Source organism: Pelophylax lessonae, assembly GCF_965119305.1.
Source record: "Pelophylax lessonae genome assembly, chromosome: 13".
Lineage (NCBI taxonomy): Eukaryota > Metazoa > Chordata > Amphibia > Anura > Ranidae > Pelophylax > Pelophylax lessonae.
In genome coordinates this window covers 177,410,836-177,432,824 of record NC_138780.1, presented here as the reverse complement: position 1 = coordinate 177,432,824, position 21,989 = coordinate 177,410,836, and the positions used below count along the sequence as shown (strand labels likewise).

General features: G+C 45.1%; 1 protein-coding gene across 1 annotated transcript in view; it reads left to right on the top strand.

Annotated features, from left to right (window-relative positions):
- The window catches only part of TECPR2 (tectonin beta-propeller repeat containing 2), a 140,452-nt gene that overhangs the window by 100,062 nt on the left and 18,401 nt on the right, over positions 1-21,989 (top strand). The window contains exon 16 of the mRNA XM_082242646.1: positions 3,396-3,544. Coding sequence (XP_082098772.1) covers positions 3,396-3,544 — 149 coding nt within the window. The remainder of the gene's footprint in view (positions 1-3,395; positions 3,545-21,989) is intronic.

Sequence of the window (21,989 nt, the reverse complement as noted above, 5' to 3'; positions counted from 1 at the left end):
CAGCTCTGTGTCTGCATAGGTACACAGAGCTGCAACTTGGCTCGGTGCCCCCATAGAAAGCTGCTTGCTGTAGGGGTACTGGACAGGAGGGAGGTGCCAGGAGCAGAGAAAAGAAACCCGAGAAGCGGAGGATCCAGGCTGCCTTGGGCAATACCACTGCACAGAGGAGGTAATATACCATGTTTGTTATTTAAAAAAAAAAAAAAACACAAGACTTTACAACAACTTTAAATCTGAATTGCTCATCTCGGTTTTGAAGGGGCAAAGTCAGATCCTCGATGTTGAATCTCGTTTGCCTTGATCAGTCTTTGGACAATAGGAGTGGGTTTTGTTTGTTTCCACAAAACAGGTATGCAAGCTTTAGCTGCATTGAGTCGGTGTATAAGGAATGTTTTTTCTTGTAACCTTATTCGGGGATTTCAGTGTAGGTGTAGCAGGTATGTTGACCTGGATGATTTTTTTTCTGTAATGATTTCAGAGATCTTGTTACAAAAGGCAGGTATGACTGGACAGGTCCAAAAGACAAACCATATTGATTCCCTCTGGTGCATTACAATGCTGGCAGGTGGGAGAGGTGAAGTTTGTGCCTTTTTGTATATCCTACTTGAATCTTATTGGCTATAAAGGCTTTATGGGAAAAACAAATAATATCTTGATCTTTGGAAAGAGTGATATTAAAGGAGTTGTAAAGGCAGAAGGTTTTTTTTTTATCGTAACGCATTCTATGCATTAGGATAAAAAGCTTTCTGGGTGCAGCAGTCCCCCTCAGCCCCCTTAACACTTACCCTAGCCCCATCTCTGTCTAGCAAAGTCCAGGAGTGTCTCGGCCATCCGAGACTCTCCCTCCTGATTGGCTGAGACACAGCAGCGGCTCTTTTGGCTCCCGCTGCTGTCAGCCAGTCAGGAGAGAGAGGGGACGGGGCCAGGCCACAACTCCGTGTCTGAATGGACACAAGGATCTGTGACTCGGTTCGGGTGGCTCCATAGCAAGCTGCTTGCTGTGGGGGCACTCACCAGGAGGGAGGGGCCAGGAGCACAGAACAGGGACCCGAGAAGAGGAGGATCCAGGCTGCTCTGTGCAAATTCACTGGAACAGAGTGGGGAAGTATAACATGTTTGTTTTTATTGGAAAAACAAAAAACGAGACTTTACAATTGCTATTGTATTCCCCATGAGTTATGTAGCGTGAGACATGGTGTTGACTTAATAAAACTGGAGAGTGCAGATCTGGTGCAGCTGTAATCAATTAGCTTCCAGGTTTTAAAGTCAAAGATTAACTGAACAAGCTAAATTTAAAAGCCGGTTGGTTTCTATGCACAGCTGCACCAGATTTTGCACCCTCCAGTTTTAGTAAATCAACCTTCAAGTCAGAGGAGTGTAGTCTTTGAAAAAATAGGTCTGGCGTTAGTTTTCAGATACGCTCAAGAGGTCTTAAGGGATTGTACAGGTGTTTCTTCTGGAGGAGCCTAAAGTTCTCAGAGGACTAAAAGGAATGGTCTCGAAAGCATGGAGAGAGCTTGGAGTTGCCCTCGACTTTAATTATGCCAGAGTCCGCAAAGGGTGGTTACGTTCTTGAGAGTAAAATAGAATGTTCCAATAAGGGATGTATGAGCTGGTGTCATACCATGGATATGGCAAGCTAACAAGGTAACTGTGGCAAAGCCGACATCGGTATACAGCCCTTATATATATCCAATCTTAGGAGGTCTCTGTGTTCTAAGGAAAACTACAGTGTCTGTATCCCTTTATTAGACAAGCCTTGAGGAGTATCGCACCAAAAATGAAATTCCAATTGCAGGGGATGCCTAAAATCAGATTTGTATCTTTGTGCAGACATCTGAAAAAAATCACACAAGCAGTTAATGACATTTATGGGAGCATTCTGTATACAGACGGCATACAAAACACCTCCCGCTTGCCATATTGCATTGAATGTTTTAGCCTCCGTTCGTGGTTGGCGGCGGAGGTGTCCTGGTCTGGCGTGGCGCGCATCATAACAGAGCCCACGGAGCTACCCCATTTAGGGGATATTTTATTCCTGTTTTTGGATAGCCCTCTTCTGTTCCCCCGAGGTCCTTGATCTTATATTTGATCTCCTCTGGAATAAGGGGCGGGGCTCGACACCCCATCTTTTGGGACGACTCTTCCTGCCCCTCTTTGGGGGCTGGAGGTGCCCAGTCTGCACTTCCTTGAGCGTGAGTGTGAAATAGTGCATCGGGTTATACGAACCCCTGGTCACCAACAACCATCCCCAATCTCTTTTTTCATGTGTCCACCCGGGACTGGCTATGGTCTTTGAAAAAGCCCATCTAAGGGCGAAACGCGTCAGACCTGTCCCAGGGCACATGTGAGATTTATCGGGACTGTTGTACTGAATGTACTATGGAAAATGTTTTTCTCTTTTAAATGTTTGTTCATTTTATATTAATGACTTGAAAATTTAATAAACTATGTTTTTTCAATATGTGAAGTGATTGTGTCATGCTCACCCATCAGGAGCCTTCCTCAACATATCCACAATTTTTATTCCCATGTACCAGTATCCTTTACACTTAGAGGTAATGGATCAGAGTCCTTGGTTCTTTTATCTGTTTACTAGGATTGGATGTCTCCTGTATGATTAAATCACACCCACTAAGACTATTTTCCTTTGATATTATGCATTGAATGTTTTTTTTATATTTTTAGAAAATTACAGCAGCTGTAAATTTAAATGAAAAGGATATTTTATGCAACATTACATTACAAAATGGCTCGTGTGGCAATTTTATGTGGAATATCAATTTTTAAAAGGAACATGGAATTTTATATAAGGTTATATATCAAAAGTAATACTTTAGCCTCAATGGGCAGTAGAGGTTAGGGAACCTGGCTCTTGAATGATGAGGCGTGAGTCCTAATGTTGGGAGGGAGGCCATGGGCTCAGGCTTAGTTTGTAGGAAAAAGGGCTTGGGCCTAAGATCCAAAAGGCCTCACAGGGATTGATTTGAAGACTAATGTCATGAAATGTATGTGCTTGCACAGCCTGCCTGGGAATGGCAAAGCAGTTTTCTGCAGTCCTCCCAGCGTGCTTTGGAATACGGCTCTTGCGCAAAGAGACCCAGCAGAGAATAGCCATGTCTGGATCATGCCCCAAGCTAAAGACACAAGTTACTCCCAGTGTATTTGCTGGTTTAGAATTGCTAAAACAGATGTTTAATATGGCTGGCCTAGGTATGCCAGCAATATAAAGTTGGCACTTCCCTGGTCCCTGGTATGTGATTGTATTGCAAATGGTGCCCAGGAGGAAGATGGGTCTGAATTTGTGGAGTTCATTTTAAGGCATACTTATGAATCAGATCCAGTGTTTTGTGTTTGTGTCTTATTTTATTCTTTCCCTCTCTGTGTAACTTTAGGACCAGTGAAGCTGTGCAGCCTATCCTGTGGCAATCAGAACATCTGGGCATGTGACACCAGTGGAGTCGTTTACTTTCGCGTAGGAACCCAGCCACTTAATCCAAGCATGATGCTGCCAGCGTGGATCATGATTGAGCCACCCATACAGGTAACCAGTCTGGCCTCTGTGCCGCCGTCTGCCTCCAGTTTTGTAGGATATGGAAAATCCATGCTACAGCATAGAGCTGCACGATTAATTGTTTAAAAATCACGATCCCGATTCACCCCCCCCCCCCCCTCACGATCTTAAAACGGCATGTCTGCGATTCATACAGAGCTGTTCTCTGCTCACTCACAGCTGTCAAAAAAAAAAAAAAAGAGCCTCAGGAAAATGTTTATCAACATTATTAAGGCTGGGAGAGAACTATAAACACAATGTTTTACAATGTATCATTTTGTTCTTTTAGATCAAAGGAATGAACTTTTGTCTGTAAGTGAGGGCAGTTTAACCTCTTAAAGACTAAGCCTTCTTCTGACACTTGTTGCTTACAAGTTAAAATCACTATTTCTCTTTCGTTCATTGACAGACACAGCTCCTGATCCTCTTAACCATTGTGTTATACTGCCCCCTACAGGAGTAGGACACTAGGCAGAAAAAAGTCTGGCTACGTCTATAGGCAGTCCCAGGTGGGTATGCTCCTTCTCTCTGCTATAGGTACTCCAGTTTTTTTTCTGCCCAGTCAGGAGTAAGGGCCTAGTTTCTTGCTTGGATCTCTGGTCCTTGAAATTTTTTATTTTTAGATAGAAATTCTTTTTTTCCTGCATAGCCCCACCGGACGGGGGCTGGCCTGCTAGTTAAACGCATCACAAGGTTGCATACGACGCGGTCTCGGCCTGAGTCGCAGCGTTCCTCCTGGGCGACAGCCCCCCCCCCATTTTGATGGCGAGGGGTTCTGCCTGGAGCGATGCCCGTCTGGTTCCTGGTAAGGTGAGTAGCTGTCCCTCCCCCTCTCCTGGAGGGTTTTGGAGTGGATGTGGGCCCCTCCTTGGGATGGTCAGACCCCTGGGTTCTTTTCTAATGCTTGGGCTGTGTGGGTGGGGGCAGGATGCTATGCTGGCGATGGGGGGGCGACCAGACGATGGCTGTGCGGGGGGTTGTACCTGGTGGGGGCTCCTGCCAGGGCCCCCCGTCCTGCCTGGGCCTGTCCTTGAGGCCTAGGGATCCTTCCTGGTCCCTGGGAGCCTTGTGGTGCAGCCATTTTGCTGTAGCCTGTGTGCTCTATGCACAGCGGCCATGTTTGTGTAGTCCAGCGGCTATTTTGCTGTGATTTGCCATTGCAAATAGCAGCGACCATGACAGTGGAGACCTGTGGGCGGCGCTTTCGGCGGTGGGAGCCCCTTTTCATCACCTGGGGCTGACTCCTGGATCTTTTCACTTCCTCATCGCTGCACATGGAGTGCAGATTATCCTGGTGGCTGCAGGTGCCTGTTTCTGCTGGTTGGGTGGGGTCCTCTCCCTCTCTGCTGAGGATCGATTGGTGCTTTGTGCCTGGCGACCAAGTGGTGCTGCCAGCGCGGTGGGTGTTGTCCCTTTGCAGTGTTTTCCACTTTTTGTGGGGTCCCCTTGGTGACTCATGAACTCTTTGGCGCACATTTCCCCACCTCATCCCCTCTCTGAGGCTGCCGGGGCCTACCATTTATTGATGCACTGACGGCGGTCCTGGAGTCCTTTGTGTCCCGGGTGGAGGTGGCTTTTGGCAACAGGCTAGTAAAAAGCGCCCCCCGCCTTCCCCTGCCTCATCTGTCTCATCAGATCCTGAATCTGATTCGCCCGCTGCGAACGTGGGTCTCCCTGCTGGGTCTGCGACTACGCACCCGAAATCCTCAGATAGTGAGGATGATTCCTCCACATTGGCAACTGCACACAAAAGGCGCTGGTGGAAGCACTGATTGTATCTGTGAATGACACCTTAAAGATGGAGGACGCAGCTGCAGCTGCGATGGAGGCGCAGGTTCCTTTTGGCAAACCATCCAGAGTGGCAAAGGGGTTTCCTTTCCCAGTCTATTTTGACAGAATTGTTGCTAAAGAGTGTGATCGACCAAAGCGTCCCCTTGAGGTCCCTAAGCGATTTACTATGCGATACCCCTATGAGGAGTCCCTTATTAAGAAGTGGACTGTTCCACCGGTGGTGAACCCTCCGGTTTCCAGATTGAACAAGGCCACCATGATTCCGGTAGAAGAGTCCACGGCCTTTAAGGACCCGACTGACGGAAAGGCGGAGGCCGCGGCCCGCAATATGTACACTCTGGCTGGTTCGGCACTGGTGTCGCAAATTCTGACTGAGTGGGCTAAGCTTTTATGCCGTGACCTGGAGGGTCTTCCCCCTGCATTTGCTGAGCTGGCAGACCAGCTGGTCCAGGAGCTGCAATTTAGAAGAGACCCTAGAGAATAAAATGGCGATCGTTGCAATCTTTCATGTCACACTGTATTTGTGCAGACGTCTTTCGAATGCAGTTTTTTGGGAAAAAATACACTTTAATGAATGAATAAAAAAAAAAAAAGCGAAGCAGTAAAAGTAGCCCAATTTCTTTTGAATAATGTAAAAGATATTGCGCTGAGAATCGTGATCTTTATTCTAAGCAAAAAAATTGTGATTCTCATTTTATCCAGAATCGTGCAGCTCTACTACAGCATTGCAATAAACCAGATCTAAACCCAAAAACAAATATGTAATCTATTGCAGTTTCCAGGTCTAGGATAATGGTGGTTGCATTAGATTTTACTTTTCAGACTAAGAAAATTATTAGCAAGTACAGATAATACTTGTTGATCTTGCCAGAAATGCTGTGCCCTGGTCACTTCCCCTGAGCTTAAAGGATAAGTTCACCTTTTGTAACATGTTACGATGCACCAGCCTCCGCAGCCTCGATCCCCGTTTTTTACAGCACATGGGGGATCTTCTCCCCTTCCCACTGTCACAATCTACAGGTGCATCTCATAAAATTAAAATATCATCAAAAAGTTAATTTATTTCAGTAATTCAATTCAAAAAGTGGAACTCCCATATTTTATATAAATAAGTTACACACAGAGTGATACATTTCATTTTTATTTTAATTGATGTTTACTTTGATGTTTATGGCTTACAGCTACTGAAAAGCCAAAATTCTGTATTTTTAGAAAATTTTAATATTACAGAAGACCAATTAAAAAAAAAAAAAAAAATTTGGCTTACTGAAAAGTCTGTCTTTGATAGCGGCTTTCACCTCATCTGCATTGTTGGGTCTGGTGTCTCATCTTCCTCTTGACAATACTCCACAGATTCTCTATGGGGTTTAGGTCAGGTGAGTTTGCTGGCCAATCAAGCACAGTGATACCATGGTCATTAATCCAGGTATTGGTACTTTTGGCAGTGTGGGCGGTGCCAAGTCCTGCTGGAAAATGAAATCAGCATCTCCATAAAGGTGGTCGGCAGAGGGAAGCATGAAGTGCTTTAGAATTTCCTGGAAAGAAAGACATCTACTAAGGTTGATGGAGGAGGTGGTAAAATAAAGTTAAACTCATTTTTTTCAGTTACTCACATTTAACTAGACTTGTTCATAACTTTTAAAGATGTTAACTTACTCATTAAAGTGTTTGTAAACACATTTTTTAAATAACGAACCTGGCATACTTGCCTGCTCTGTGCAATTTGAACATAACAGCCCCTATACTCCTTTTCTCTGGTACTCTGCTGGCACTCATGACTCCTCCACCAGCCTAGTGCCCACCATAGCCAGCCACTTGTTGCTATGGGGGCACTTGTGCAGGCTCATTCCTATCAGGAGGGAGATAGCAGCTGCTCTCGTGCACAGCTCTGAATCGAGATCAGGCTCAGGCAAGCATGGTTGGGAGAGCTGCATTTAGTTTTTTTCCCTTATGCATAGAATGCATTAAACTGGTTGTAATGTAAACCCTTCCAATATACCCAGTGAAGTGACTGAATGGATGTAGAGAAGAAAAGACTACAGATAAACAGGTACAACTTATGTAGGATTTGTTTAATCTCTGTGTATCACCTGAAGCCAAATTGCTGAATTATAAAGCTTGTGTAGGAGTTCAGAAAAGAGGGAGCAGAGAACTGAAATTGCACTCTGCAGAGCTCAGTGAGAGGAGCTCTGAGAGCTCATTGGAGGGAAGAGAGACCCCCCTTCACACAGCACACAGGAATAGAGCTGAGGCTCAATCACAGGCTGTGTGCTGGAGCTCCCTCCCCTGTCATCTTCTTCTTTTTGTTTTTTGGTGTCAGGAAAACTTGTCAGACGTGATTCATGCTGATCGCAGAGGAACAAAGCAGCAGACAGAAATGACACTTAGTGCTCTGGATTGAGAAAAGTATACACTATAAAGGGATAAGTTTTGTTTATATTTCATGCCTGAGGTTTACAACAACTTTAAGGTACCAAATACCTTCTGCCTTTAGATCAACTTTGAGGACTGGCGGAAGCTACTTGGATGCCTCTTCAGCCTTACAGAACATGTCTGGTTGAATGCAAATAACTACTACAAGCTATTCCATGATCTAGATTGAGAACATTCACAGATTATTTTAATTTTTTATTTATTTTAAGGGGGAGGGCAGGGAGTTGTATAATTCACGTAAAATGCACATATTTAGTAAGCAGCTACACAGTCTATTTCAGAGCACATTTAAAATCTTTGATGGCATAAGGGAACATAGGTATGGTTGATGTAGTGTAATGTATAATCAGCAGTTTACCAGCAAGCTACACATCTATTGCCAGACTATATAAAATGATATGTTAATGTATAGCATATCCAGAGATTTGTCATTTGGAGGGATTCAGTACAAAACGGAATATTAGATTACAGCTTGCATTTAGGTATACACAAACTGCAAACCATATACAAATAAACACACTCTGTCAGCAGTATTGTGTTCATGTAGAGAAACTGATTTACGAAAAAATAAAGACTGTTCACATAGCACAGTGAACAATCCCTTTTGAAAATAAATGTTCACTTGGCTTGGTAAGTAAGGAGAACTGGTCTTCACAATTATTACTAAATCATGTGTAAAGGAAACTTGCTTGTACATGATTGAAGTAATCATAGATTAACTTCGTTCTTTTAAAGCAATAGTAAAGGTTGAAGAGAGAGAAAAAAAAACCCTGCAAGGCAAAGGCATAATGTGCTAGTAAGCATTATATACTAGCACAATATGAAAGACTTTCAAGGTAAGTCTAAGCCCTCCAGAGGCGACGCTGCAGAGGCTTCCATCTTCACCCAGTCTTCCTTCCAGGTTCATGGACTGCGGCTGCTTGAAGGACCGAGCTGCGATGATGTCACAGCCACTGCGCAAAGCTCTAAAGCACAGGTGTCAAACTGACGGCCCACCAGCTGTTGCGGAACTACAAGTCCCATGAGGCATTGCAAGGCTGAAAATTACAAGCATGACTCCCACAGGCAGAGGCATGATGGGACTTGTAGCTCTGCAACAGCTGGAGGGCCGCCAGTTTGACACCCCTGCTCTAAAGGAACGGCACAGGAATGTCGTTCCTTCAGAACACATGTGCCAGTGACGTCATTGGCTGCTGCTTACTAGAATATCTTCTAAACAGTGCACATTTAGGAAAGATTCATTTAACCCACAGGTAAGCTTTATTATAAGGTTAGCTGTAGGTTAAAATGAAAATTGAGAGCTTATTACCACTTTAATGAACAAGGCTGAATGAGAGATCCTATTAATTTCCCTTATCCATGCTAAACATGCCCAGCTATTTTATTCTTACAGCTGGCACACCTTGCTGTCAGCATACCTGAACATTGGCCGCATCATCAGGAACTGGACGAAATTTCTCCCCAAGTCTAAAAAGCAGTGTTGGAACTGGACGGAATTTGCTTTTGTTTCATATCTGCACCACAGAGTCATAATCTTTGTTCTCCCTAAGTCTAAAGAGCAATGTTGGATCTATGATAGACCCATACATGTAGGTGAAGTGTATGTAAAGCTAAACCATTTTTCAACAGAGTAGAGAAGGGTTGAAACCTCTGTTTTATTCTTTGCAGGCTGTGTCCCAGTTGAGAGATTTCTTTTCACTTCCTGTTCTAGGGTATATAACAGGAGGTGAGAGGCAATTGCTACAAAGTGAGGTGAAAGTGTCCCCATTGGAAGAACCCCCTTGCTTCTGCGACAAATGGGTTTCCTCGTCCCTTCTTATATCAGAGACCATGGTTACCTGGACAATAGAAAACTTGAATTACTCCAGTGGGGATACAGATGGAAATAAAAATCTCAATCTATAGATATTAATACAATCAGCGCAAACCAACTCCTACCATACAAATGCCAGCTGAACACTAAAGGTAAATCACTTACGCCTCAAACATAAATACAATATAAAACAGTGCAGCGCAATAACACATAATCTAATCTAATAATTTAAAAAAAGATGTCCAAAAAGTCCAAAGGATCCATGCAATCCAGATCAGTGTGTGAGTAAAAGGAGTAAGCTTTTCATCCAGGTGACACACCCTTCATTAGTAGATACACACCACGTTCACCTAAAATATATGACCTCTGTGTTACCAGCAGGTCAAACGAGCATTCCCATAAAGGGTAAATCAAAAGGCAGCTGACTTTAACTTCATCCAATCTATTATCAAGCTGAAGATAGGGGCTTATCTCCTCCAGGGATAACTTGTCTCAGGCTCCCGAGAGTGACAGATCCTCCATCACCATAAATAAAATGTAGATCTAAGTGCTCTCTGCATTTTTAAAACAAATTTCTCTATCGCTCATTGACAGACGTAGTCCTCGGTGATACCGCACCTTCGGGTTATGTTGCCTCCACAGGAGTAGGACTAGACAGGAAATAAAATGCTCTGGCCACACCCTAGGGGCAGTCCCAGAGGGTATATCCTCTCTCTCTCTGCCTCAGCAAATTAGTTTTTTTCTGTCTAGTCAGGAGTAAGGACCTAGATACCTTGCTGGGATCTTCGGTCCTGGCAGGATTTTTTTCTTAGAAAATAATTTTTTAAGACCGCTTTTTTTCTCCAGTGTTCCTGTGAGATCTTCAAGCAAGAAAGCTGAACTGGGCGACGGGCTGGATGTTGAGATCCAGTGGTCACCCCAGTTCAGCCTACGAGCGCGTGCAGGCCCTAGCTCCGCGCTGGGTCGGCCGCGACATAGTCCCACTGGACGGGGACTGACCCTGCGAGTTAAACGTCTCGCTGAAACGCCAAAGACCATGAGTCACGGCGCCCGTATTGGTCGACAGCCCTCCCACCCCGGTGGAGAGGGGTACTGTCAGGAGTTGGCGCCCGCCTGGTTCCGGTATGGTGAGTAGTATGTTCCCCCTTTCCCCCTGACGGGTCTTGTGGTGAACGCGGGCCCCTCTCTGTAATGGTAAGGATGGGTTCCCCTCTATCCTATAACATGTCACAGATCCCCCTAATTGAGTGTGATTTTTGTGTACAAGAAGCCAGGAGGCTTGGTTTGGGAGCTGACAATCTAATTGTAAAGATGTGTAAATGATTGTAGTCAGTGGCAGTACTAGAACTTTACTGTGATAGTATAAGGTATCCTACCTGTCAGTAGCCACAGGGCGATGTCTATACATGTATACTGCATTCCAGATCATTCCTCCAGCTAAGCAGCGGACCGCATACGGCCCGCTAGGGTCCGGTACCTCCGACCACGCTGACCACCATGAGGGTGAAGGGTTGTGAGGCCGAGATCCTTCTGCAGACATGCCGCTATTCTGTGTAGGCCGCCGCCATTGTCTGGTAGATCGCACGAGGCCGCCATTTTGGTGTAGCCTCGTGTCTCCAGCATGGGGGCGGCCATGTTTGAGGTGACTCAAACACCTCATGGAGCCAGGGGGAGGAGCCGGCAGGCGTGTTAAGGGGCGGAGCCGCCTCTTTTACCCAGGAAATAGGGCCAAAGACTTCCTGTCTGTAACAAGACAAGCACTGAGCAAGCTGATGAAAACTTCTGTGCATCAGGGATGAGCCTTGGGGTCTGTCTCTCTCTCTCTGTGGGGTCCAAAAAGGCAGGTAACACTGAGGGGCGCTGTTGCGACTGGGGGACACAAAAAAAAAAAAAAAGTTTTTTTTTTTTTTTTTACTTTGTCATTTTTTGTCGCTGGCAAGTGTCTTGTATAATCATTGACCCTGCCGCATAGGTATCCCCACCTGATCCCCTCAAGGTGGCCGCAGGACCCTCCAGTACCCCACTTGTTTTTAATGCATTATCGGCAATTTTGGAGTCTTTGGTATCCCGGGTGGAGGTGGCCTGTCAGGGACGGGGGTCAAGTAGCGACCCCCGCCTACCCCTATTGTTTATCAGATACTTCAGATACGGATTCGGAACTGGTCAATGCAGTTGCAGGTCCCTCTTAGGGGGCTGTTGTCTCAGGTAATATCTCCTCAGCAGTGAGGAGCACGTTTCTGCCTCCGCCATAGCACAAGAGTGGTGGATGCACTAGTTGTGTCCGTCCGGGAAACCTTTAGTCTTGAGGTTACACCGGCAGAGGTAGCTGAGACTGAGATTCCTTTTTGGTACTTGTTAGCCTACCAAAAGGGCGAAGGATTTTCCTTTACCCAAATGGGGTCGTTTTGAAACGAACCCCTGTTATTTCCAAACGCATGGCTAGGTGCTATCCGTTTGAGGAATTCCTCTTTATAGGATAGACGGTACCACCTGCTGTCTTGCCACAGACTGTTAGGATAAAAAGACCTCGTAACTAACGAGGACCTTCCTTTTCTGCTCATATAGAGTTGTTCGTTCCGCGAGGGCGGGTGATAAGGCGAAACCCTCCAAAGCCCCTTTAGAGGGGTTTCAAAGGGCGCTGGTCGGGTAAACAAAGAGTCCGGCTCAGCCAAGCCTGAAGAATATAGCCTGATGCGCCCCTACCCATCTCTGGGGTGGGGGGGGGGGGATGTCTTCACCGGTTTCTGGAGGACACAGGATCGAGTTTCGATCACTTCCACCGGTGCGATTCTGCCCTTCTAACATTGAACGGTTTCAGGGGTTCTATTCGAACCTATTCACAATGCCCAGGAAAGAGGGCAAGGTGCGTCCAAATCTGGACTTGGGAAGAAATAGAGTCCATCCGTACAGTGGTGGCCTCCCTGCATAAAAGAGATTTCCTGGCGTCCATAGACATATAGGATGCCTATCTTTATATCCCCATCATCGCAGGACATCAGCGTTTTTTCGCTTTCCCAAAGATCATCCCTGGTTCCCACCAGGAGACTGAACTATCTGGGCCTAAGGTTGGATACATCCTGGGCAAGAGAGTTTCTCCTTGCTGGGAAACTCCAGAAGGTTCAGTCAACGATTCGGATGTTGCTGTCCGTCAATTGGCTGGGACTGATGGTGGCCTACTCAGAGGCAGTACCGTATACCCAGTCTCATACCCGAATTCTCCTGAAGGAGATTCTTAATGGAATCAGAATTCCGATTCCCTGGACAATCGGATCCGGTTGAGCGAGCGGACCAGGAAGTCTCCGATGCTCAACCAGGGGAAGTCATTTCTTCCGATAGTATCCAGATTACCAATAAGGGTATCGGAATTGAGAGCGATCAGATTTTGTCTGATTTACTGGATCGAGCAGCTCTAGAGCAGCCTGATTCGGATCCAATCGCATATGGCCTCTTCATCCAGAGGTTTTTTCCCTAGCTGTCCCTTCATTGGGACATCCCGGATGTGGATCTGTTGGCACCTTGGCCTAACAGGAAGGTGCGGAGGTTTGTAGCTCGCGCCACGATCCTCTAGCGGACGCAGCAGAAACACTGATCGCCCCGTGGGGGCAGTATCAGCTACGGCATGCCTTCCATCCTCTCAAGTTGCTGCGGGAACTTCTTCGCAGGATAGAGGTGGAGGGAATTCCAGTTATTCTGGAAATTCTGGATTGACCTCGTCAAGCCTGGTACGCCGACTTGGCGAGGCTAGTCGCGGACGCTCCTTGGAGACTTCCTCTCAGGGAGGATTTGCGGTCTCAGGGACCGATCTTCCATCTTGCTTTACAGTCGCTGGCTTAATGGCCTGGCCATTGAGACCCAGGTACTGAAGGACAAGGGAGTGTCAGCTTCAGTTATTCCTACCTCCAGTTAAAGCAAGGAAAGCGACTTCCAGCACATGGAAGTCTTATATTGCATGGTGTGAATCTATTGGATTTTCCCCACATACCTATTCGGTGACCCGAATTTTGGTCTGTCTGCAACAAGGGGTTGAGCAGAAACTATCCTTGAGCACGATCAAGGGTCAGGTTTTCGGCGTTAGCAATCTTCTTTCAAAAAACCTTTGGCTAATCATTCCTTGGTGCGGAATTTCATCCAGGGGGTGCGACATCTGGCTCCGCCAGTGCGCGCACCCTTACCGCCTGGTATCTTAATTTAGTGTGGTCGGTTCTTCAGAAACTTCTCTTTGAAGATATTAGGGAGATTCCCTTGCTTACATTCCCAGAAGGTGGCCTTCTTGGTGGCCATTACTTCTCTACGCAGGGTGTCAGAACTGGCCGCATTATCCTGTCGTTCCCCAGATCTGGTGGTTCATAGGGATAAGGTGGTTCTTCTTCCGAATCCATCCTTCCTTCCTAAAGTGGTTTTCGTAAGACGGACTCACTTTTTGTGATCACGGATAGCCCTTGAAGGGGGTTGCCTGTGTCTGCCGCGACCATATCTACATGGATCAGTCAGACGGTGGTACAGGCTTATTCTATTAAGGGTCGGAATCCTCCGTTCCCTGTTAGGGTGCACTCCACTCGAGCGCTCAGTACTTCCTGGGCCTTTCGCCATCAGGCGTCAGTGGTCCAGGTATGTAAAGCGGCCACCTGGTCGTCGGTACATACCTTTACAAAATTTTATAAAATTGATGTGATGGCATCGGCGGATGCCTCATTTGGCCGCAAGGTTTTGCAGGCCGCAATTTGAGGAGACCGGTGGTCTACCTCGAGGGTTTTTTTCTGTTTGAAAATTTTTTTGTTGAGTCTCATCATTAAGGATGAGCATTGTAAACTTCTAGTTGGCACCGGTTGGGCCTTCTAGATTTGGATTTGATTTCCATTTTCCCACCCCTCATTTGTGATACTGCTCTGGGACTTCCCGAAGGTGCTGTATCACCGAGGACTACGTCTGTCAATGAGCGATAGAGAAAACTGGATTTTTGTAAAATCTTACCGTAAAATCCTTTTCTCTTAGCTCATTGACAGACGTAGTACCCGCCCCTCTGTTTTTTTTGAGTTGGGTTGGGTTAAATTCTCTAAAGACTGCTTTTATGACATAACTAATTTGCTGAGGCAGAGAGAGAGAGGATATACCCTCTGGGACTGCCCCTAGGGTGTGGCCAGAGCATTTTATTTCCTGTCTAGTCCTACTCCTGTGGAGGCAACATAACCCGAAGGTGCTGTATCACCGAGGACTACGTCTGTCAATGAGCTAAGAGAAAAGGATTTTACGGTAAGATTTTACAAAAATCCATTTTTTATTAATAAAAAAAGATGCACTCACATAAAAATGCAAGGTACAGGCACTATGAAATCCTGATTGGCAGGAAGATCCAACGGTACAACTATATTGGTAGCCGGACAGCCGACTAAGCCGAGGATAGCAGCGGTTAACGTAATGTAACGGCTCCACCTCCCGTACGCGTTACGTCCAACGCTGACTAAGTCTGTCACCTGGATGAAAAGCTTCCTCCTTTCACACACTGATCTGGATTGCATTGTTCCTCTGGGCTTTTTGGACATCTTTTTCTAGAATTAATATATTCAATTATGCTTTATTATGCTACACTGTTTTATATTGTAATAAAAATCGCACAAAGGCCCTGGCCCTTCCACACTCACATACTTAGAGTCTTGTACTACTGTGGCACCAATGAGCTAGAAGCCCTAGATTATTTCAGATTTGTGCAAATGCATTGCTTTCCCATATGTGAGAATTGTACAGGTGCATCTCATAAAATTAGAATATCATCAAAAAGTTTATTTCAGTAATTCAATTCAAAAATTGAAACTCTTATAGATTCATTAAACACACACAGTAATCTATTTCAAGCATTTTTCTTTTCATTTTGATGATTATGGCTTACAGCTAGTGAAAACCCAAAATTCAGTATCTCAGATAATTAGAATATTCAAGAAGAACAATAAAAGAGAGGATTTTTAATACAGAAATGTTGGCTTACTGAAAAGTATGTCCATGTACAGTACAGTTTGCCCTCAATACTTGGTTGGGGCTTGCATGAATTACTGCATCAATGCAGCGTGGCATGAAGGCGATCAGCCCGTGGCACTGCTGAGGTGTTGCTTTGCGGCCTTTAGCTTGTCTGCATTGTTGGATCTGGTGTCTTTAATCTTCCTCTTGACAATACCCCACAGATTCTCTATGGGACTTGGGTCAGGCAAGTTTGCTGGCCAATCATGCACAATGATGCCATGTTCATTAAATCAGGTATTGGTACTTTTGGCAGTGTGGGCAGGTGCCAAGTCCTGCTGGAAAATGAAATCTGCATCTCCACAAAGCTGGTCAGCTTGCCCTCCTTGTGGGGGATGTTAATGTTTTCTGGACAACTATCAAGTCAGCAGTCTTCCCCATGGTTGTGTAACCTACTGAACCAGACTGAGAGACAATTTAAGGCTCGGTTCACATATATGCGATGCGGGAAGGCTGCGAATTCGCAGCCTGTTCCCGCATCGCACACGCACCCCCGGCAGTTCACACTGCCATATGCGATCCGCTGGGGGTGTCAATGTAATCCTAACGACACCCCCAGTTTGATCGCATATCGCAGTGCGATCAAGCAGTTCGCACAGGATCGGATCGCACAAGTGTGAACTGCTGTGCGATCCGATCCTGATGCGGCTGCAAAAATGCCTCCTGTGCGTGTTTGCTGCGGGTGCGATGCGAATTTAGCCATACAGTTTGTATGGCTAAACTCGCACCGCACAGCCGATCGCATGTAATGTCGGAGCAGTGCGCTCCGACATTACATGCGAACCCCGCACAAGTGTGAACCGGGGCTAAAGGCTCAGGAAACCGTTACAGGTGTTTTGAGTTGATTAGCTGATTTGAGTGTGACAGAGTGAGGCCCCTTTCACACGGGCCTTCCGATCAGGCCTGCCTGTCAGTTCTTTCAGGCGGACCTGATCAGATGCTCTTTACACCTCTATGGAGCAGCGGATGTCAGCAGTGGCATGTCCGCTGACATCCGCTGCTATCCAATCTGACTCTGTCCATGGAAACCCTATTTTCCATCCGTCTGGAGGATCAGATCGGATAAAAACGGACAGGCGGTGCGTTATTATCCGATCTCCCATAGAGGAGAGCAGGAATCTGAGCGGTCTGTTTCTGCAAAATAAGCGAAGACGGAGCTGTCATCCGCCTGCTCAGCGAGGATTGGCTCCGATCCCCGCTGAGCAAAACTGAGTCTGCTGGGCGGAAAGCCTGTGTGAAAGGACCCTGAGTCTACAATATTTAACTTTTTTTCACAATATTCTAATTTTCTGAGGTACTGAATTTGGGGTTTTAGCTAACTGTAAGCCATAATCTTCAAAATTAAAAGAAAAATGGTTGAAATATATCACTCTGTGTGTAATGCATCTATGTAATATGAGTTTTTTACTTTTTGAATCGAATTACTGAAATAAATTACTTTTTTGATATTCTAATTTTTTAGATGCACCTGTAATCCATTACCTCAGCGATCTGTATCTTCAATGTGTCACCTCCTGGCACCCATGACCCCCCTCTCCCCCCACCCATAGATGTCTATTGGGTCTCTGCCAGCAAAAAGGGCCCCTGGCAAAGTAGGAGCTTTTTGCCCATTGAAACTGCAGGGGGTGTTGATAGGGAGCACAGAGGTTAGTAGTTACTTCATTACAGCCTCGAAGATGGAGTTCTCATCTGGACTTGTCCCCCCCCAGTCCCCATAGTGGGATTACAAGGTCTGGATTGTGTAAGAGCAGGGAACACCTTGTGACACAATCTGGTTTCCATCGCTCCATGTGAGGTTATGGAGAAGCTGGCTATATTTAGAGCCTTTGGAATTAGCACTGTGTGAATGTACAGTCAAGCGCTGTTGTTCTCCTCCAGATTCTGCAGTAGATTCCTGGATTAGATCACGGGGACAGGTACAATGGCTGAGGTCATGCAGAAAGTATGCAAGCCTAGTCCCAGGATTCAGATTCAGACCTCTATAAAACAGTTGGCTGGTTAATATGCAAATACTGCATGTGCCTCCAGCTCATTATGTCCACATTCAAAAACAAGCCTGAGCTTCCCTCCAGACATGCAAAGGTTTAGTAAACAGCTGCTTTGAGGAGATTGGTAAGAGGCTCTGTTAGCAGGCAGGCCAGGCTAGTGTCTTTGCTGCTCGCAGTATTACCGATAGCGCTCTGGCAATTCTGGAATTTTAAAAAGACCCTTTTGTTCAGGGGAAAAACAAAATCCCTTTTAGATTACCGAATGTGCTTTGCAATAATCTTTAGAAATCCTTCATGTAGTTCTCTGCCTGCTACTGTTCTGTAAATACTAAACCTGCCATTCCCATGCATCAGTTGATTTAGTGCTGCTTGGGAGGTCCTGCCTGTAAAATTTTCACATGAGCAGTTGGTGTTGCAATGACATACACTGGACCGCTTTCTTCCCTTTAGGTGTGTATGTCTGCTACCAAAGATTAAACTGCCAGTGTAGTAAACCTCTGGGGGTTCAATACTCTGTCTAGGGGGTGTACTGCATTTATATCTGGACTTCTGCAGCATTTTACAGAAAGCTGTAAGTCAGTTATATTGGCAAGGGGAATAGGATTCAGGCCACGCGTATCTGCAACTGGATGCTGAAAGCAAAATTTGAAGCAAGGGAAGCAACATTTGACTTGTTTTCAGATTTGTACGATATTAGTTGTTTTGTGAATTAAATGAAAGCAACATTGGTTGTAGAGCAGCTCTCTGAATGAGCCATCAGATGTTCCACAATGAATATTACATTGAGTATTTCAGAAAACCAACTTTGTGTTGCAAGTTGCATTTTATACTGAAATCTGTTACTAGTTGTGGATGTAGATAACTTTTTGTAAAAGGAAAAAAAGGTTGCTGGGCACATTTTTGCAAGGTGTGTGGGGTTGTGGGAGGGTGTCTTTAGGTGAATGCTCCCTGTCCACTGAGGTTTTGACCACTTAAGCCCCGGAAGATTTTACCCCCTTCCTGACCAGGGCGTATTTTGCAATTCGGCACTGCATGATTTTAACGGACAATTGCGCGGTCGTGCGACGCTGTACCCAAATGAAATTGACGTCCTTTTTTTCCCACAAACAGAGCTTTCTTTTGGTGGTATTTGATCACCTGTGCGATTTTTTTTTTTTTTTTTTTTTTTTTTTTTTTTTGATCATGCGCTATAAACAAAAAAAGAGCGACAATTGTGCAAAAATAACAATATTTTTCACATTTTTTTATATGAAATTGCCCCCAAAAAATGTAAACATTAAAATTTTTTAACAATTTAGGCCAATTTGTTTTATGCTACATATGTTTTGTAAAAAAAAATCGCAAAAAGCGTATTTTGATTGGTTTGCGCAAAAGTTATTGTGTTTACTATCTAAGGGAAAGATTTTTGTCATTTTTATTGTTTTTTTTTTTTTTGAGTAACGGCGGCGATCTGCGTTTTTTTTTTTTTTTTTTTTGCGGGACTGCTACATTGCAGCGGACAGATCAGACCCTTGACTGACATTTTTGACACTTTTGGGGTTACCAGTGACATTACTACAGTAATCAGTGCTATACATATGCACTGTTACTGTAAAAATGACACTGGCAGGGAAGGGGTTAACTTTATTTGAGAGGGAGGGGTTAAGTGTGTCCCTAGGGGCGTGATTCTTACTGTGATTGGATGTGGCTGTGTGTGTAACAGCATAGATCTACGGTCCTACATAGCAGGACCGTATGATCTGTGCTGTTACACAGGTGAGAATGACAGGCGGCTTTGTTTACATTAGCCGCCTGCCTTTCTCCCGCTGTAACAGATGATCGCGAGTGACGCCGGTCACTCGCACGGGGGGTCTGTGAGCAAGCGGGAGCGCGCCTCCAGCGGCGCGCGCTCGCTCCCTAGACCCTCACAGGCTAGTGACGTAGACCTACGTCGCTTTGCCTGTGAGGGGCTGACTGCTGACGTAAATCGTCGTTAGGCAGTCGGCAAGTGGTTAAAGCTCCCTCTGGGATAATTTTAATTTGTTATCTGAGTTAATTTATCTTTCTGATCACTAGAGGAAAAAAAAAAAAATTCTATACCTAAAAGCCTAAATTTTACTTTCATTAAACCATGGTCACACGACACTGCAGCCCTGAGTCTTCAGGTCTTCACTTCCTGTATGAGCCTTTTTGGGTGTCCATATTAGAGCCTGCATGACATGGGCACTTCCTATTTGTCCTCTGGATCATGAAGACTTGCCCAGATTCCTCTGCCTCAACAGGTGTGGACTCTCTAATCTCCCAAAGGAGGGAAGCTGAGGAATTTATACTCCCTAGGCATGCCCAGGAACCCAGGGTTTTGTGGGAAATAAGATAAAGGGGCCAGCGCCTGTAACTGAGCATGTCCCCTGGTTTTGAGGATACTCTAAGGTGAATGGTGTCAATTGTTTGGAGGTACCTATTGGAGACTGAACTAACTGGTTCTTGCCTGCTAATATCCTGTCTACAACTTGTGAATTACTGCCTGAACCGACCCCCTATAATAAGGGGTCCGTTCATTCTGGTAAGCATTTTTGTGCACACCGGGTGGTCCTGTGTTTTAGTGGAGGTGCTGGAAACATTAAGAAGTGCAGCAACAAGATCTATCAGAGACTTTATATATTTTAGGAAGGTGTTATTGGACTTGATTCCATGGTCTTATTCACCATCATCTGATTGTCTTATAATTATTGCACTTTACACTTTATTTACATTTGCAACTCAAGATTTTTATCTATTGATACTTTGATTGAATATTTATATTTATATATTCACAGCAACTGGTATTTTTATATTTATTATTTTTAATTACACCCTTTTTGAGATTTAGGCCCCTTTCACACATGCTGTCCGTTTGTCCGTTTTTCATCCATCCGTTGACGGATGAAAAACGGACATCAATGTATCTCTATGTAAAAATGGATGATCATCAGTTAACATCCGTTTTCATCCGCTTCCGTCAATGTCCGTTTTTTTGAACGTATGAATGCTCTATTTTTCATCCGTCAAAAAAAACGGATCGGACGAAAAATGGATGACAACGGATGAAAAACACATAACTGACGAAAAACGGATAACAACTGACGGAAAACGGATGGAAAACTGATACATTTTGACGTGACTGAACTGATGAACTGAACGGACCGTATGTGTGAAAGGGGCCTTATAATTTTATAATCATTGCACATATTATCAAGTGTATTTGTTCATTCATACGTGCACCTGGCAACTAGCTTGGATTGACAATTTATTTGATTGCACCTGGCATATATTTATGCACATATGTTTGAGAGATATTTTTTGTTATTTGCACATAACACCTAGTGTAATAGATTGGTTGCGCGCAGCCATTATATATCACTATATAATTTATTTCACTTTTCACGTTTTTCACGTTGCGGCTCCCTATCAGGATTAATCTCCTTACACTTTACTTCTTTTTTGCATTTATCAATTTATATCCACGTATTTTTTCACTGCACAGGTACTGTTGGTGCTTAACACCAATACCCTCCTTTCTATCTTACTGACAACCTTCTCGATCCCCTACAGTCCAGTCCGGCTTCCGTCCACAACATTCCACAGAAACTGCCCTACTAAAACTCATCGTTCAGTGTAATATACATCATCATCTCCTCTCCACTTACTCTTTCTGTTGGGGGACCCCAAGGCTATGTCCTAGGGCCCCACCTATTTTCTCTCTTTACCTCTTCCCTGGGCCAGTTAATAACCTCCCACAGCTTCCCTTACCACCTTTGTGCTGACATCACCCAGATCTATCTCTTGACGACTCAACTCATGGCCTCAATCTCCTCACGCATCTCAAACTTACTGAGCGACATATCAGTATGGATGTCACACCACTTCCTCAAACTCCATCTTTGGAAGACTGAGATTGTAATATTTCCTCCTCCCCGATCCCCCCTCCTCCATATGACTTTACGATTGAGATGAAAGGCACAACCATTGGTCCCTCCATACATGCCAGGGTGCTGGGTGTAATCCTAGACTCTGACCTCTCCTTCAGCCCCCATATCCAATCACTGGCTAACTCTTGCCGCCTTAACCTCGGTAACATCTCCAGAACTCGCCCCTTCCTAACGACACCACAAAACTTATTCAGTCCATGGTTATTTCCCGCCTTGACTACTGCAACTCCCACCTCATTGGCCTACCTTTACACAGGCTACCCCCCCCCCCCTTCAGTCTATCATGAATGGTGCTGCCAGATTATTACACCTTACTAACCGACCCATGACTGCTTCCCCTCTCTGCCAATCTCTTCACTGGTTTCCCTTACTCCATTGTCTAAAATTCAAAATACTAACCACAACATACAAGGCTATCCACAACCTCACCACCAGCTACATCACCAACCTCATCT